This window comes from Amblyomma americanum, chromosome 4 (genome assembly GCF_052857255.1).
Source record: "Amblyomma americanum isolate KBUSLIRL-KWMA chromosome 4, ASM5285725v1, whole genome shotgun sequence".
Lineage (NCBI taxonomy): Eukaryota > Metazoa > Arthropoda > Arachnida > Ixodida > Ixodidae > Amblyomma > Amblyomma americanum.
In genome coordinates this window covers 88,423,489-88,438,428 of record NC_135500.1, presented here as the reverse complement: position 1 = coordinate 88,438,428, position 14,940 = coordinate 88,423,489, and the positions used below count along the sequence as shown (strand labels likewise).

Here is a 14,940-nt window from a genome sequence, read left to right as displayed (position 1 = left end):
CTTGGCATAGACTTTACCCCGTCAATGTCATGGGATGCTCACATAAACAAGGTCTGCATCAAGCTCTCTAAATTCATAGGTATCGTCTCTCGCCATAAATATATCTTACCTACAAAGACAAATCTTGACCTTTACTATGCATTCTTTTTTTCATACTTAGGGTACTGCTATTTGGTATGGGGAAATACTACAGTGTCCGATTTGCAAAAGCTTTTTCTTCAACAGAAGAAAATGCTACGAGTCATTACAAATTCCTGCTATGACGCCCCAACTCACCCCATTCGAATAAAATACAAAATAATTCCAGTTCCTAGGTTGTTTGAGTACAGGTTTGCCTGTTTTTATAAAAAACAGACGGCAAGAGATGACCCCTTTTTGTCCCGTATTGTGCAGCTGGTACCACACAACACGCCGTATACCACTAGAAACGCTGAAATGTTTTCGGTACCCAGATGTAGAACAAACTATGGTTTTGCTATGCAGAAATATATACTACCAAGATGTTTTAACTCTTCTCTTTATAACAATATGCACACAATGTCTTTTCGTGCCCTTCGTGAAACTTTTATTGATTAGGTTGTATTAGTACTGAAATACATATGTCGACCGTTTTTTCTTTCCTTGTCATTGTTTAATATATCTTACCCCCTACCTGCATTATAGCACAATCTGTTATGTTTGAGATGCGAATTGTTATTTGTATGCCGCAAGAACTGCCGCTGCTGTTATCGTCGACTTTTTCGGGTGACGAAGCCCGTCAAGCGGTTATTGTGAACCACTTTTATTTCGTCACCCACGCTTTCTGTAATGGCAAAAAGCGAAATAAACAAAGATGGTGCAATACTGGCCAAGCTTTCGCTGACACCTTTTGCGGGCGAACTGCATGCGTGTTTTTGCCACTGGCGTGTCCTTAGTGCAAGCATATAGAGTTGTTTGCGTTGCTTCCTTTTCGGTTTTGGATGATACATCGAGTGAAGAATCTTGGGTATTCATTTCTTAGAAATGTTTTCTTTTCCTGACGATGAGTTTTAATAGTGCAATAGCAACCTCGCACCAAGCGCAATGGATGAAGTGTTTTCTTCAACACTAGGTTAGGTGAAAGAGCATTTTCCAAGAACTTTAACTCAAAGGAATCAAGCACCAGGCTTCGAAAAAGCTTGTGCCCATTGGAAACCAGTTAATTGGTACACGGCGGTACTGGGGAAGGAATCACACACCGTCCTCGAGCAGCATGCTTAAAGCGATATGTCATTGCTGTTGTCGCGTATTTTGGAACAAATAAAGAATTTAGAATCGTCTCAACCAAAACTTGCTTGAATTTCACCGTACCTTTCAGACACATTTTTAGCAATGTTCCTCCCACAAAAGATGCGAGAACAAGACCCACTGTTCGCAGCATCAAACGGATGAAGAAGGATGAGGGGCGGTAATGTGAAGGGTCAAGGATGTGAGCAGGTACATAGGTAGGGAAAAATTCTTCTTCCAGAGCTACACGGAAAGCTGGTTGCGGGGTGGTAAGGGGGAGGGGTCTTCTGCTGTACCTTTGCATGCCTTTCTTTTTTTTTCCTCCTTTTACTTTTCCTGGAATCGTGAAGCGCAGACCATGATTGCTTGTTGAATGAAAATAGAACATTTTGACAGATTTGCCTATCTGGTTTGGTTTGAAGACTCATATAAAGTCTATGTCTCCAACCAAAAAATTTAATTTTAACGCAAAGTTTCGAAGCTGGCTCGGCTCCTTCATCAGGGGTGGCTGATACCTCTGTCACACGGGCAACGCAAAGGCCTTTAAGAATCAGGTCCTTATATCTAAAGGTCGAATTTCGATGGAGGCGAAATTCTAGAGGCCTGTGTACTGTGCGACGTCAGCGCATGTTAAAGAACCCCAGTTGGTCGAAATTTCCAGAGCCCTTCACTACAGCGTCCCTCACAGCTTGAGTCGCTTTCGGATGTTAAACCCCCATAAACTAAACCTTATATCCAAAGACGTAAGGTGTGCAGCTATATGACACAAATGTTGCCTCTTTGCCGCTAAGGGCCTTGGAGGCGAAGGCGCTCGTCAGAGACCTTTGGAGACCAAAGGCGCGGCCTTAGAGAACCTACGATCGCAGTGTCATCCAACGTCTAAAGTAAAATCAAGAAAAAAAGATACAGCCAACAATGTTTGAAACTATTTTTTTTTAAATACGAAAGGTGTGTGTGGCTTTGCTTTTGGTGCGGGTGTTTATATTCTATGCACAGATTTCAAGAAAGTGAGTGTTGCAGCAACACCGAGTGCTCCTGGTGGTGAAGGCAATACACAATACGTGCTGCTGATGATGAGGGTAGCTCTTGCAATACTTTTAAGGAAGCTATCAGAATAAAAAAAATTGTCTGAGCTCAACGAATGAAAAGAATACCCCACTTTAATTTTAAAACACTCATTTCAGCCGCCTCGAGCACAGCAGCGGGTGCTAAGCCTGAACGACTGTTTCACCTTTGGGCTACACCGTGTAGGTGCGTCGCTGCTCCTTTAAGCTTTCGGTCCTTTGGTGAAAAAAGGTGCCTTTGCTGGAAAGGCCTTCGAGGAATGCCGTGTGACAGGGGTATGAGGGCAGTAGCTAGCGTCTTTTTGTATGGAGTGGAGGAGGCTGTCAAATGAACAAAAGCTGTGATGTGAAAGGCGTGGGGGAGGGGGTGGAAGGGGGGTTAAGGATGTGAGTCACGTTGTCGCACTGTGGCGAAGCGGTCATTGGTGACCTGCTTTCGTTGAGTTTAAGAAAGAAGTCCCGGGGCCTATACTGGAGGCAGGTTTCCTTTTGTGCGATTAACGTTGTTCGGGGTGGTTTGGTTGTGCCAGGATTCGAGAAGGAGCCTTTTTTGGTAATTTGTTTCGGTTCCGAGGATGTTGGCTTCTTCGAGGTTTATTATATGGTCTGAGTCCGCGGAATGTTCGGCTACAGGAATGCCCTTTCTTGTGAAGTTGCGGACGTCGTTCCTATGTTGCCGTATTCTTTCTTTGAGATTTTTGGTTGCGCCGAAGTAGCTTTCGTCACAGTCAGCACAAGGAATTTTGTAGACAATGCCTTGGGCCTTTTCTCTGGGCGGCCGCTCTTTATGGACAGGTAGGTAAAGCACAACAGTGTTTGTGGGCTTGTGCGAAACCTGGAGACCCCCTTTTTTCAAATTCGGGCGATGGTTTCGCTGACGCCTCCGACATAAGGTGGAGTGACGTATTTTCGTGGTGGGGCTTGTCCTTGTGCGTTGATTTCTTGGCGCATATTGTAGTGTTTTTGAAGTCGAATGGTTTTTTTCAATAAAAGTTTTTGGGTAGCCGTTAATGATGATTTCTTTGAATATCGTGCGTTGTTTCTGTGTTATGTTTCTCCTCCCTGTGGTTTGAAGCACGACCAAGTCGGCACCTTTGCGAAAACGGCGCGGAAAGGTCCGGGACAAACTCTTCTCTCCAGGTTGTCAAAAAAAAAACAACTTACAACCGCTAATGTGTCAGTTCCGGCAAAAGGTCTCTCCACACATGGACAAATACCTCCCAAAAATGACTTCAGAGCTTGCGCAGAAGATCAGTTGCATTCTTTAATGCCTTACACCAACCTAAGGAATTCCGCCAGCTTTGTTAAAAGCGCAGCGCATCACACAGGTAAACAGTGGCACAAAAACAAATTTTGGATGGTTTAGGTTGGTTTCGCCCAATGCAACTAGGAGCGCTTGCACATCGGTTTTCAGTGCTGTTTCGGTGTTCGGTTTCGTTGAGCAGGGATGCAGTTGAAGAAGACGACGATATCAAAAACACAGCGCAATAGACTGGTATTTTAGGACGCAGAAAGTGCGGCTGTGGCGGTGTTGCAGTTGTCTAATGCAGTAACCAGTAAAACGGATGTTTTCTCGCCGCCCCGGGTTGGAGACTCACTCTCGGCCGTAAAATTTTTCCGATTATTTTATTTCAGGTGAAGTAAATCTCAGACATACAGACATACCATGTCGAAATCCAAAATTGAAGCCGCAGTGCCAGAGTAAGAAATGCGACCCCGTTAGCCCGCTGTTGTTCTGCCAGCTTGTGGAGGCAGCGGTTGGTACCAATGCGGCCGCTCGATGGAACCGCATCATCGAGTGGTCATGGTTCTCACCTGCTCACTCAATGAAAAAGTCTGCACGCTGAAAGGCTTTTATTTACAGCCTTTACTACGTTCCTTGTCGTGGCCTGTGTACAATACAAAATAAAGCCGACCATTGTGAATGGGCGAGACCCTTCTGCGGACACGTAATTGGCGACAGCTTCAAAAAGCACGTGTTTTCGCCTTGTGTGGCAAGAAATGAGTCGAATGGAGCAAACTCCCCATTTCACTAGCGCTCATTTGGTGACGAAAGGGGTCGAGCACGGTGCATCGAGTCTCGAACGCCACTATATCAAAAACAAAAGAACACCGCAAAGTACAACACAAAAATCGGGAGACTCGGTTAAAAAAAAACTCAACACTTTGACAGATTTGCCTGTCTGGTTTGGTTTCAAGACTTATAATAAACTGCACATCTCAGTCTCATCTGCAGACCAAGCACAGAACTTGACAGAAAAAGAGAGCAACGCACGATATTCGAAGAACTCTTCATGAACGGCTAGCCAAAAAACTTTATTCAAAAAACCATTCGGCGTCAAAACTATGACAACATGCGCCAAGAAATCAACGCACAGAGACCAACGCCACCACCAAAATACGTCACTGTACCTTATTTCGGAGGTGTCGGCGAAACCATCGCCCGATTCCTGAAGAAAGGGGGTCTCCAGGTGGCGCACAAGACCACAAACACTGTTGCACTTTGCCTACCTGTTCATAAAGACCGGTGGTGGTGGTGAAAAACATTTATAAGCAATAAATTTTTTACAGAAAGGTGATTGGGGTAGGACCCTATTGGCCCTTTCCCCTCACAGTACTAGGTGGAGCCCCTATTCCGGGGCCCCATTGGCAAGCAACGCCGCCCGCGTCCGTTGAACCAAGGCCTTTTGGCTCTTCAGGTCTTGACAGCCGAGCAGGGCCGCCTCCCAGTCCTCTCTGGTGGGGTTGGGGTTGGGGGGGATAGATGGGTTAGATTGACACGCCCAAACCATGTGGAAGGTGTCAGACACCTCCCCACAGAACTGGCACGTGCCATCAAAGGATGTATTGAAGTGTTTAAGCACCGCCGGGCACAGTACAGTGTTAGTGAGAATTTTGATGAGGAGGCGCTCGTCAGCGCGATCCAGACCCTTACAAGGGGCCGGGTAGCGCCGGTGCTCCTCCTTGTAGTAATCGGTGATTTGTTTGAATGTAATGGCCAGATTGTCTGATTGGGAGTACCCTTCCAAGGACAGGGAGATAGCCCGGGGAGAGAGTGCGCGGGCGGCCTGATCGGCCTGTTCGTTTCCCTGGAGGCCCTGGTGACCGGGGGCCCAAATCAGGTTGCGTGGAGTTGGATCTTCAGATCGACAGCGATATTCCAGTATGCGCCAGGCAAGCGGGGGAGCCCAGCCCAACTCGTAGTTCCGACAGGCCCCTCGCGAGTCGGTGATGATGTGTTTTGACTTGGGATTCGTGAGAGCCAGAGCAATGGCAATCTCCTCCGCGTGTGTTGCGCTGTAGGCTTTGAAAGTGAGCCCGTTAACTGTGTTTGTGTTGTGTACGACTGCGGCCGTGTACCACCCCCCGTGGTGTGGGCCGGCAACGTCTACGTAATACACATGTTCTTGGTTACCATAGTATCGCGCCAACGCTTCCGCGCGCGCCTGGCGACGACCGCTATGGTCTTCACTGGACATGTTGCGGGGAAGGGGTCGGACCCGGAGGGCGCGTCTCCAGGGTTCTGGCACTCTCTCCCTTTCCTCAATGTGGTAGTCGTGTTTGATGTGTAGCCGGTCCAAGAGGCGGCGACCGGATGTGGTCTGTGCAAGACGCGTGTATTGGTTGCATAAGTGGGCCTCTCGAAGCTCCCGAAATGTGTTCACCACGCCCAAGGCCAGAAGCCTCTGGTTGGACGTGGCGATCGGAAGATCGAGAGCCCGCTTGATGACTTTCCGCAGGATGACCTCCAGTTGGTCATCATCATGTTTGCGCAGGTGCAAGTAGGGAGTTGAGTAGAGGATTCTACTCGTTACGAAAGCATGGGCAAGCCGCAGTGCATCCTTGCTTCGTAATCCGCCCCGCTTGTTTGAGACCCGGCGGACCATTCGGCCCACCTGGTCTCCCACCGTGCAAAGTTTGGCTATGGTGGTGTCGACTCTGCGTTGGTGGTGTATGAAGAGGCCAAGGACGCGGATCTCCTTGGCCTCCCGGATCGGTCCCGAGGGGAGACTGATGCGAAGCGGAGTTGTGTCCCGGGGGGAGGGACGTAAGTGCACAAATTCTGATTTAGCTGGGGCGCACTGGAGTCCGCAGTAGGCCGCGTAGTCGTCGACTAGGGTCGCTGCTGCTTGCAGGCAGGACTCCATGTGGCCCAGGTTGCCTTGCGTGGCCCAGATTGTAATGTCATCCGCATAAAGAGCGTGATGTATCCCGGGCAGAGAAGACAATTTGGAGGGAAGGCGAAGCATTGCCAAATTGAAGAGCAGGGGAGACAGGACCGCGCCTTGAGGTGTTCCCCTCGAGCCGATGGTGTATGGCCCGTGTTCCGCATCTTGTATGCGTATATAGGCTTGACGGTCTGTAAGAAATTGACTTATGTAATGGAATGTTTTGTGGCCACAGTTGGTGTTACTGAGGTGGTCCAGGATTACTGAATGTTTGACGTTGTCGAATGCGCCTTTAAGATCCAAGGCCAGGACCACCTTGTCGTTTTGGGGACATTCGACAGGATCTAAGATGTCGTGGTGGAGCTGCAGAAGTATATCCTGTGCTGACTTGTGAGGACGAAAACCGAACATGGTGTCCGCGAAAATGTGCTGCGTTTCGAGATAATCGGAGAGTCTGTCGCGCACCATCGTCTCCATCAGCTTGCCGACACAAGACGTCAGAGAGATGGGGCGAAGGTTCTCCACATCGATAGGTTTGCCGGCCTTCGGAATGAAGGTCACGAGAGCCGATTTCCAATCGAGAGGAAGAGGAGTCTCTCCGTCCCAAATGCTATTGATGTATTTGAGGAGCGCGGTGTAGGCTCCGTCGGGAAGGTTGGCCAAAAGCTTGACCGTAACCTTGTCGCGCCCAGGTGCAGTGCCCCGCTTCATCTTGCTTAAGGCCGCCCGGAGGTCGTGGAGCTGGAACGGCTTGTCCAGCTCCGCGTTCTCTTCGCCTGCATACGAGTACGCCGCCTGCCGGGGGTCCTTAGTGGTACAAAGGTATCGATCCCTGAGCGTGTGCGCTAGCTGTGTTGTCGTTCCTGTAAAGTTGTGCAATGCCCTATGTGTGTGGCGTTGGGTTTCCGTGCGTGTTTGTATTGGATCGATGAGAGCGCGGAATAGGCGCCACGTGTTGCGGCCAGACATCTGGCGCGCAGCCGCGTTGCACCGGTCCACCCAGTTAGTGTCGGCTAGCTGAGTAGCATATTCCGCTGCTTGTTGTGTGAGTTCGAGGATGCGTTTCTTTAGGCGTCTGTTATGTTTCTGTTTCTTCCATCGTTTGGTGAGGCTGCGGCGGGCCTCCCAAAGGTGGAGCAAGTGGTTGTCCACGTCCGTTTGTGTTTCTGTGAGCTGTATCTGCTTCTCGTGTTGCCTGAGTGTAGACGTGAGCGATTTGGACCATGCGTCGTATCCCGACTGGAGGGGATCTACGATAGGTAGAGATGTGCGGAAAGTCGTCCAGTCCGGTACACGAGCTTGTGTTAGTGGGCGTTTCAGGGGACGCATGTAAATGGTGGTGTTGATTATACAGTGATCACTACCCAGAGTGTCCTCTGTATTCAGCCAGTCGGCATGGCGTATGTTGCGTGTAAATGTGAGGTCCGGGCAAGTATCTCGTTGAATCGAATTTCCGACTCGTGTTGGGTTGGCGGGATCAGTGTGTAAAGTAAGTCCAAGTGTGGAAAGAAGTTCCGCAAGCTTCCGCCCACGTCTGTCCTCCCGAGGGTACCCCCATAGCCTGCTCGGGGCGTTGAAGTCGCCGACGATCAGAAGGGGATCCCTTCCCGCCACCTGCATTGCTTGGGTGAAAATTTCATTGAACGTGACGTTCTTAAGTTTAGGTGGGCAGTAAATGTTTAGAATGTGTACAGGTGGGTCAGACCGCTTTAGGGGCAGCACGGACACCATCGTGTATGGGAAAGGCGGTGTTGTGGGGAGCGTGACTTCCTGCGCAGTATACTGCTTGTGAACAAGTATACATGTCTGCGGGTTGTGTTGAAATGTAGTGTAGTTTGTGAGTTTGGCACCGGCGCCGGGTTCCTGAAGGGCAACCACGGCGACGAGAAACTCAAAGGTCTCAAGATAGATGCGCAGATGAGTCCGCTTCGTGCGGTTCTTGAGACCTCGGCAGTTCCACTGCGTTATTGTAAGCGGCTGAGTTGCTCTTGCTCGCGACTTAGGGTTGGGGGCCATGGTCGGAGGCAGAGGGTGGGGTTACGTTGTTAAGACTCCCCAGTCCGCTAGTGCCCGGCGCAGACGTGGAGGAGTCTTCCGAGAAGTCAAATTCATCGGGAATAACTCTGTTGAATTTGGAGGGGCGGTTATCGTCCCTGATGGGCCCTACGCGTTTAAGGACGCGCGGATTGTCTTTTATCCATTTTTGGATAATGTGAGTTACTGCTTGGGTCACCTGTGCGATGACACTCTCCACCTGACGCGCAATGGTATCGTGGATAATTTGGGGGAGGTCAGCCAATTGTGTTTCAATTGCGGTCACCCGGCTCTCCAGGGCCGCGGCGCGACTCTCCACATTAGTAGGAATCTCCCTGTCTGTGATATTTTCTTCCTCTTCGCTCGACGCGGGCTGAGTAGGGAATTTGGCTTTGAGCGAGTTAAGCTCGCTGGCTAGTTTTTCGTTTTGAGCTCGCAAGAGGGCGAGCTCGCGCTTGAGTTCTTGCGTCTCGGCGGTGCTGGTGGGGGAGGAGGGAGGAGGGGAAGAAGAGGAGGCGACCCTCGCCCAGCTGCCTACCTTGGGTTGGTTGCAGGCGGCTCCGCCAGGTGAAGCGCCGAGAGCTGGGAACTCCGCTGCTCCGGGTGGTGGCGTTACCGTTGCTGTCTTGCCTGGGGGAGGCATCACGCCACGTCGTGGCGTCTTCTGGTTGTTTTGCTGCCGCCCTCCCCGTGTAGCGCCGGAATTGGCTCCCTTGGATGGCGTCCTGGGCCCTGGCTGCGGCAGCTTGATGAATTTGGCGGTGCATTCGCGGGAGCTGGTGAGGTGCGGGCCCCCGCAGATTAAGCACATAGGGTTGCAGACGTGGGGGGCCATCCCCTCAGTACCAAGCCCCACGTTTTGACCACAAAGGCCGCATCTTTCCTTGACCGGGGTGGGACAGTTGTCCACCCGGTGCCCCAGTGTGCCGCAACGGTAGCACGCTGGCACCGTTTTTTTATACTCCTTGACGGGAGTCAGTTCTGCATTATAATGGACGTAACGCGGAACGCTGCGTCCCTCGAAAGTCAACACAGCTACATTCGATTTTCCCAGCTTGCGCACATGGACTAAATCACCACCGCGCCACTGCACACTATGTTTCAAGGATTCGCTGGTTTCAAGGTTATGCACAGAAATCACACCACGACACACATCACCGGTGAGCTTGAGGTGTCCGTGAAGTGGGAGCGATCCTTTGCTGGTTGTAATTTGGATGTCCGTCAGAAGCTTTTGAGCTACCTCGGGGTTCTGCGTGCCGCAGACGATAATGTTTTGCTCCCAATTGGGAGAAATTGTAATCGCATTCATATGCTGTCTGCCGATGAGTTCCGAAATGGCAGCGCCGAGCTCACCTTGCTGGAATGCTGTCTTGAGGGCGACCGTACTGCGTGGCCGCAGCACGATCACGTAATCGTCAGGGTTCATCCTGACCGTCGGCTTCGGCGTCCACTTGGAGACTCGTGAAAATGACTTTTGTGGACCTTTAGAAGACGGAGCGCGAGCGTCTCCCGTTGCTGATTTGTCGAGAGGAGTCTTGGGCGTTGCAGCTCCTCGTGCGTTCTGCCGGCGGCGGCGCCGGCTTTCAACGACTTGAAAAAGGGCAGCTTGCTGCGCCGAAATGGTGGATGGGCCATCCGCTGAGAGAAAGATCCCAGGGAATTGTCTACAAAATTCCTTGCGCCGACTGCGACGCAAGCTACGTCGGCGAAACCAAAAATCTCAAAGAATTCGGCAACATAAAAATGACGTCCGCAACTTCACAAGACAAAGCAATCCTGTAGCCGAACACTCCGAGGACTCAGACCATAGAATCAACTTAGAAGAAACCAGCATCCTCGTAACCGAAACAAATTACCACAAAACGCTCTTTCTCGACTCCTGGCACACTCGATCCACCCCGAACAACATCAACCGCAGAAAAGGAAACCTGCCCCCAGTATATGCCCAGGGACTTCAACGAAAAAAAGTCGCCATTCACCACCTCCCTGCAGTGCGCCAGCGTGAATAACAGCCAATACCCCCCTGCCCCTCCCCCACTCATTTCGCATCACAGCTTTCGTTGCTTTGAGCCCTTCCTCCCCTTCATACTTAAAGACGCTAGCTACTGCCCTCGTCACCCCTGATGAAGGAGCCGAGTCGGCTTCGAAACGTTGGGTTAAACTTAAAGTTTTTGGTTGGAGATGTGCCGTTTATTATGAGACCTGGTTACCACTGCAGAATGCCAGATATATTATTCTTTATTGCCATATATTTTCACATTGCTATGAGTACGCATGGCGCCACTATTCTTTAAATCTTTTAGTCGTGATGTCACTGTGCTCGTATACCGCTCAGCGGGGAAACGTGAGCGCGTGCTTGTTAAGACTTAAGACTTGTCATCTTGTTCAGTGAGAATTTGTGCTAGAAAATGCGGCGTTTTAAATAGAATTAAAGGAAAGGATTGGCCGCGTCATGTGTGTGTACACAGGTTGACTCATTCTCATGTACAGGCGTGTAACAGAGCGGCTTCCTGGCTAACAAAACTAGGAAGTGTGTCACCGTGCACGGAAGCGTGACTTTCTTGAAGATAAGCGATTCATCCAGCATATAATGTCTCTCTTTTATGAGGACATGACCTAATGTCGGATCGAAATGGTCGTGTTTCCTCGAGGTGTCCGCGCCGGAGGAAAACCGCGCCCCTGGTGGTGTTTGCGGCTGGGCGGACAACCCAATTTATGCCGGCTTCGTTCAATCGAACACGCTAATTCTTTTAGATGACTATGCCCGCATCTTACAGTTAGTGCAGCGGCGCTGAAACCAAATTTTGCCACTAACAGAAGGATCAGCGTCGATGCTTTGGCAGGCCTTCTCGCTTAGCAGTGCTTGCCCCTCGTTGATGACATTTAGCTTTAGCATTCGGCGATACGGTACGTCGCTTTTTTGCTTTGTGTATCACCAGCTGACCTTCGACGCATCACGGCGCTCTCTGCCTCTCAAATGTTGTCGAAAAAAGCGTCCCAGTCTTACAGCGCCCCGATATTTTATTATTCTTTAAATAATGACCGTAAAGAGCTCCCTAATACAGTTTTAGCACAGAAATTCATCCAGCTCCCACATTCAGCAGACTGAAGCGAAACCTTCCGAAATTCATTTGACGGTACTAAAAATAAGGAAACTTTGCAACCACGAGCGCAGAGAGGGATTCTGACCAACGCCGCCGAAAATGGGCATTCTTTGTTTTCGTACGCTTCATACCACTGAGCCACAGCCGTGGCATCCCGTGCTATGATAAAGTGCTTTTTGGTAGGAGTTACCAAAAGTCGTCGAATAAAATGATCGCCGCTGCTAGCCGTGCTCAATTTAAAGCTGATAGCGGACTTTCGAGATAAAGCGTGCGGAGCCACTAGAACACTCTGGAACAACGTAGAATCACCTCTGCCTGGATGCGATCAATCGAGATAAATCTGGTCGCGTCTTGCGTCGCAAACAAAGCGATAAAGCGGCGTGGCGGCAGATTTGAAGAATGAACAAACACTGCAAAGATTCGCGGGGTTACTAACCTCCCAAAGAAGCATCGATCTGATTCATTAAAACAAATAATGCGACTAGCAACAACTGAAACGGATCGCGCGAAAATAAACAGTGTGAAAATGCAGCGTCCTTTAGCGCGCTTAATAAGGCTTCAGACGCACGGCATGGACAAGGTTTGGTTGTACGCTGCCTCACTGGAATGCAGCCATTGTGTCAGGGATTACTTCAAAATTCAGTTGACCTAGCCGACGAAGAACCTTTTACGGGTCGAAATAGCGGCACAAAAGCTTTTCACTCAATCCATAGCAGCGAATGGGCGTCGAAACCCGGACTTGGTCTCCTGGCTTGTGTTCCGCGTTGCGTCTTCGTAGGTTGTAGTGTCTGGCATCGGTCTGCTACTGGTCTCTGATCCGTAATCGGGCAAGCCTTCGAAGCGCTTCCGTAGGTTGAAGTTAGGCGGTGACGTCGACGTTGTTTTCTTCGGTAACGTTTGGTAGCATGGCGTCTAGCGTGGTCTTGGCCTCCCTGCCATGGACGAGCCTAAATGGCGTCATCTTGGTGGTCTCCTCCACTGCGCGGTTGTAAGCGAAGACGACGTAAAGCAGTATGACGTCGCAGGTCTTATGTTCGGCGTCGACATGCATGGCGAGCATATCGGCGATGTTTTGTTCAGGCGTTCGGTCAGTCCGTTGTTCTGCGGATGGTACGCAGTTGTCTTCAGTGGCTGGTTTGGCCGTAACGCAGGATGGCTTGCGTTAGTTCCGCCGTGAATGCTGCTCCTCTGTCCGTGATGAGCACATCTGCGGGGGCGCCGTGTCGCAGAAGAATGCGTTCCACGAAAAATTTGGAGACTTCTGCTGCTGTTTCGTTCGGTAGGGCTTTTGCCTTCGCGTAGTGGGTCAGGTAGTGGGTTGCTATGATGATCCACTTTAAATATTTCCATACGTTGACTTTGGAAAAGGGCCGAGCAAGTCTTTACAGATCTCCTTAAAGGGTCTTGAGGGGAGTTTAATGTGGTTACATACATACATACAAGTTTTACTCTCCACAAAGAAGTGGAAGGAGGTGGAGGGAAAAGCCGTACATTTGCGGCTTGAAAAATCTTCCGCCCCCTTACAGTGTATAGAACAGCAGAGTGGGGCAGTGGACAGTCACATTTTTTTGTTGCAAAGAGAAAAGAAAAACAGCACTGTATCGCATCAGACAATAAAATAAGCATAAATAAGAGTTTCAATGGAGCACTGTATTTGGACGCCTGGAAGAAAACTTTTTTTTCGATAATGAAACAATGTAATGTAATTGAACATAAGGATAGACCTTCATTCATTCACAAAAATGAGTATGAATAGCAAAATATTTGTACATATTTGGAAGAGACATATTGAATAAATCAGCACCTCCTTTTTCTGCAGCATTCAATAATCGCGGAAGATTATACTGGAGTGTTTGTTGTCCATAGGCAGTACGACATTTTGGAACTTTCCATCGTTCTGGAGCTCTGGTGCTGTAGGTGAGATAATTGGGTCTTAATTCCGCCATTTTCATAAAAACTGTGCTCGCTCATTGCATACTTATACGATACTGCCTGCATAACTTGTATTCGTATATATTTCTTACTTTCAATAAATTAAGCGAAGCAGAGATATGTGAAGAAGACCCTGTGTATTCAACGTTTCCAATTATTCGCACTATTTTTTTCTGTAGCCTTTCAAGCTTCAACACATTAGTTATTGTTGATGTTCCCCAAACTAAATGAGAGTAGTTTAGGTGGGAGACAAATAGAGCGTTGTAGACCATTAGTTTAACTTTTTTTAGGAGAGTACAGCGGTTGCGATTTAAAATTCCAATTATGCAGCTCAGTTTGCTGATTAGACTGTTTACATGATCATTCCATTGTAAAGTTGAAGTAAAATATACCCCTAACACCTTCATATTATCTACCATATCAATGGCTGCGGATCTAAACATTACGGTTCAGAAATCCTGCTGGTCGGGTGGGAGGTCTTTCGTCGCCGAGAATCTCGGCCGGTTTTCACATAATGTGTGGCAACGACAGACAGTCGTGGCCAGTAATACGTGACTTGAATGTGGCGGTGGGTGCGAGTAAACCCGAGATGTCCAGCTGTCGTCTGGTCGTGTAAAGCGTGTAGTTCTTCGCGGAGACAAGCAGGTACAACAAGGAGGTAGGCTGTTTTGCTCGTTGCAAAGTTCTTCACAAGGACCTCAATCTGCACACAGAAGGAATACAGTCCTCGCCTGAATGAAGCGGGGGTGAATAAACCTTGCCTTCCAGGTACTCGATTAGTTGTTTTAGGTAGGATTCCAAGCGTTGCTGCTGAGCAAAAGAGCTGGGGCTGATGTGTCCCAGGAAGGCGTCCTCATCGTCGTCCGGCGGTGGTGTATCTACAGGGTCTCGTGGGAGGAAATCGGCGTCGGAGTGTTTGCGTCAGAGTAAACGACGGTGAAATCAAACTCCTGGATGTGCAGACTCCATCGAGCGAAGTGGCCAGAGGTGTGCTTCAAATTGGCAAGCCAGCACAGCGCGTGGTGATCACTGACCACCTTGAACAGTTGTCTATAAAGGTAGAGGCGCAACTTGACGTAGCCCAGATGATGGCAAGGCACTCTTTCCCAGTTGTCGAATAGTTAGCCTCGGCCTCGGAAAGGGAACGACTAGCATATGCGATGACTTTCTCCAGCCCGTCCCTTTTTTGAACGAGGATGGTGCCTAGGCCCACGTTGCGTCGGTATGAACTTCAGTGTCGGCGTTTTCATCAAAATGCGCTTGGATCGGTGGTTACTGTAAACGACGCTGAAGTTCTTAGAAGGCTTCTGCTTCCAGCGCTTCTAATTTAAATGGCACGTCTCCTTCGTCAGTTGAGTCGGAGGCTCTGCGATGCGCGAAAAGTTTTTCACA

General features: G+C 49.5%; 2 protein-coding genes across 2 annotated transcripts in view; one reads left to right on the top strand and one right to left on the bottom strand.

Annotated features, from left to right (window-relative positions):
- The window catches only part of LOC144128115 (uncharacterized), a 535,742-nt gene that overhangs the window by 336,569 nt on the left and 184,233 nt on the right, over positions 1-14,940 (top strand). The gene's annotated exons all lie outside the window — the stretch shown is intronic.
- On the bottom strand, positions 4,854-10,129 carry LOC144130238 (uncharacterized). Its single transcript, XM_077664211.1, has 2 exons — positions 9,051-10,129; positions 4,854-5,045 (listed from the first exon to the last, which is right to left on the bottom strand). The coding sequence occupies exons 1-2, from the start codon at positions 9,936-9,938 to the stop codon at positions 4,902-4,904; spliced, it is 1,032 nt and encodes a 343-aa protein (XP_077520337.1). The 5' UTR covers positions 9,939-10,129; the 3' UTR covers positions 4,854-4,901.

Bases quoted from the DNA above. Each gene is read 5' to 3' on its own strand.
- LOC144130238 (XM_077664211.1), bottom strand. From the start codon at position 9,938: ATGAACCCTGACGATTACGTGATCGTGCTGCGGCCACGCAGTACGGTC. The intron at 5,046-9,050 runs GTAGGCAGCTGG...CAACCCCACCAG, and splicing joins CCGCCTGCAACCAACCCAAG to AGAGGACTGGGAGGCGGCCC.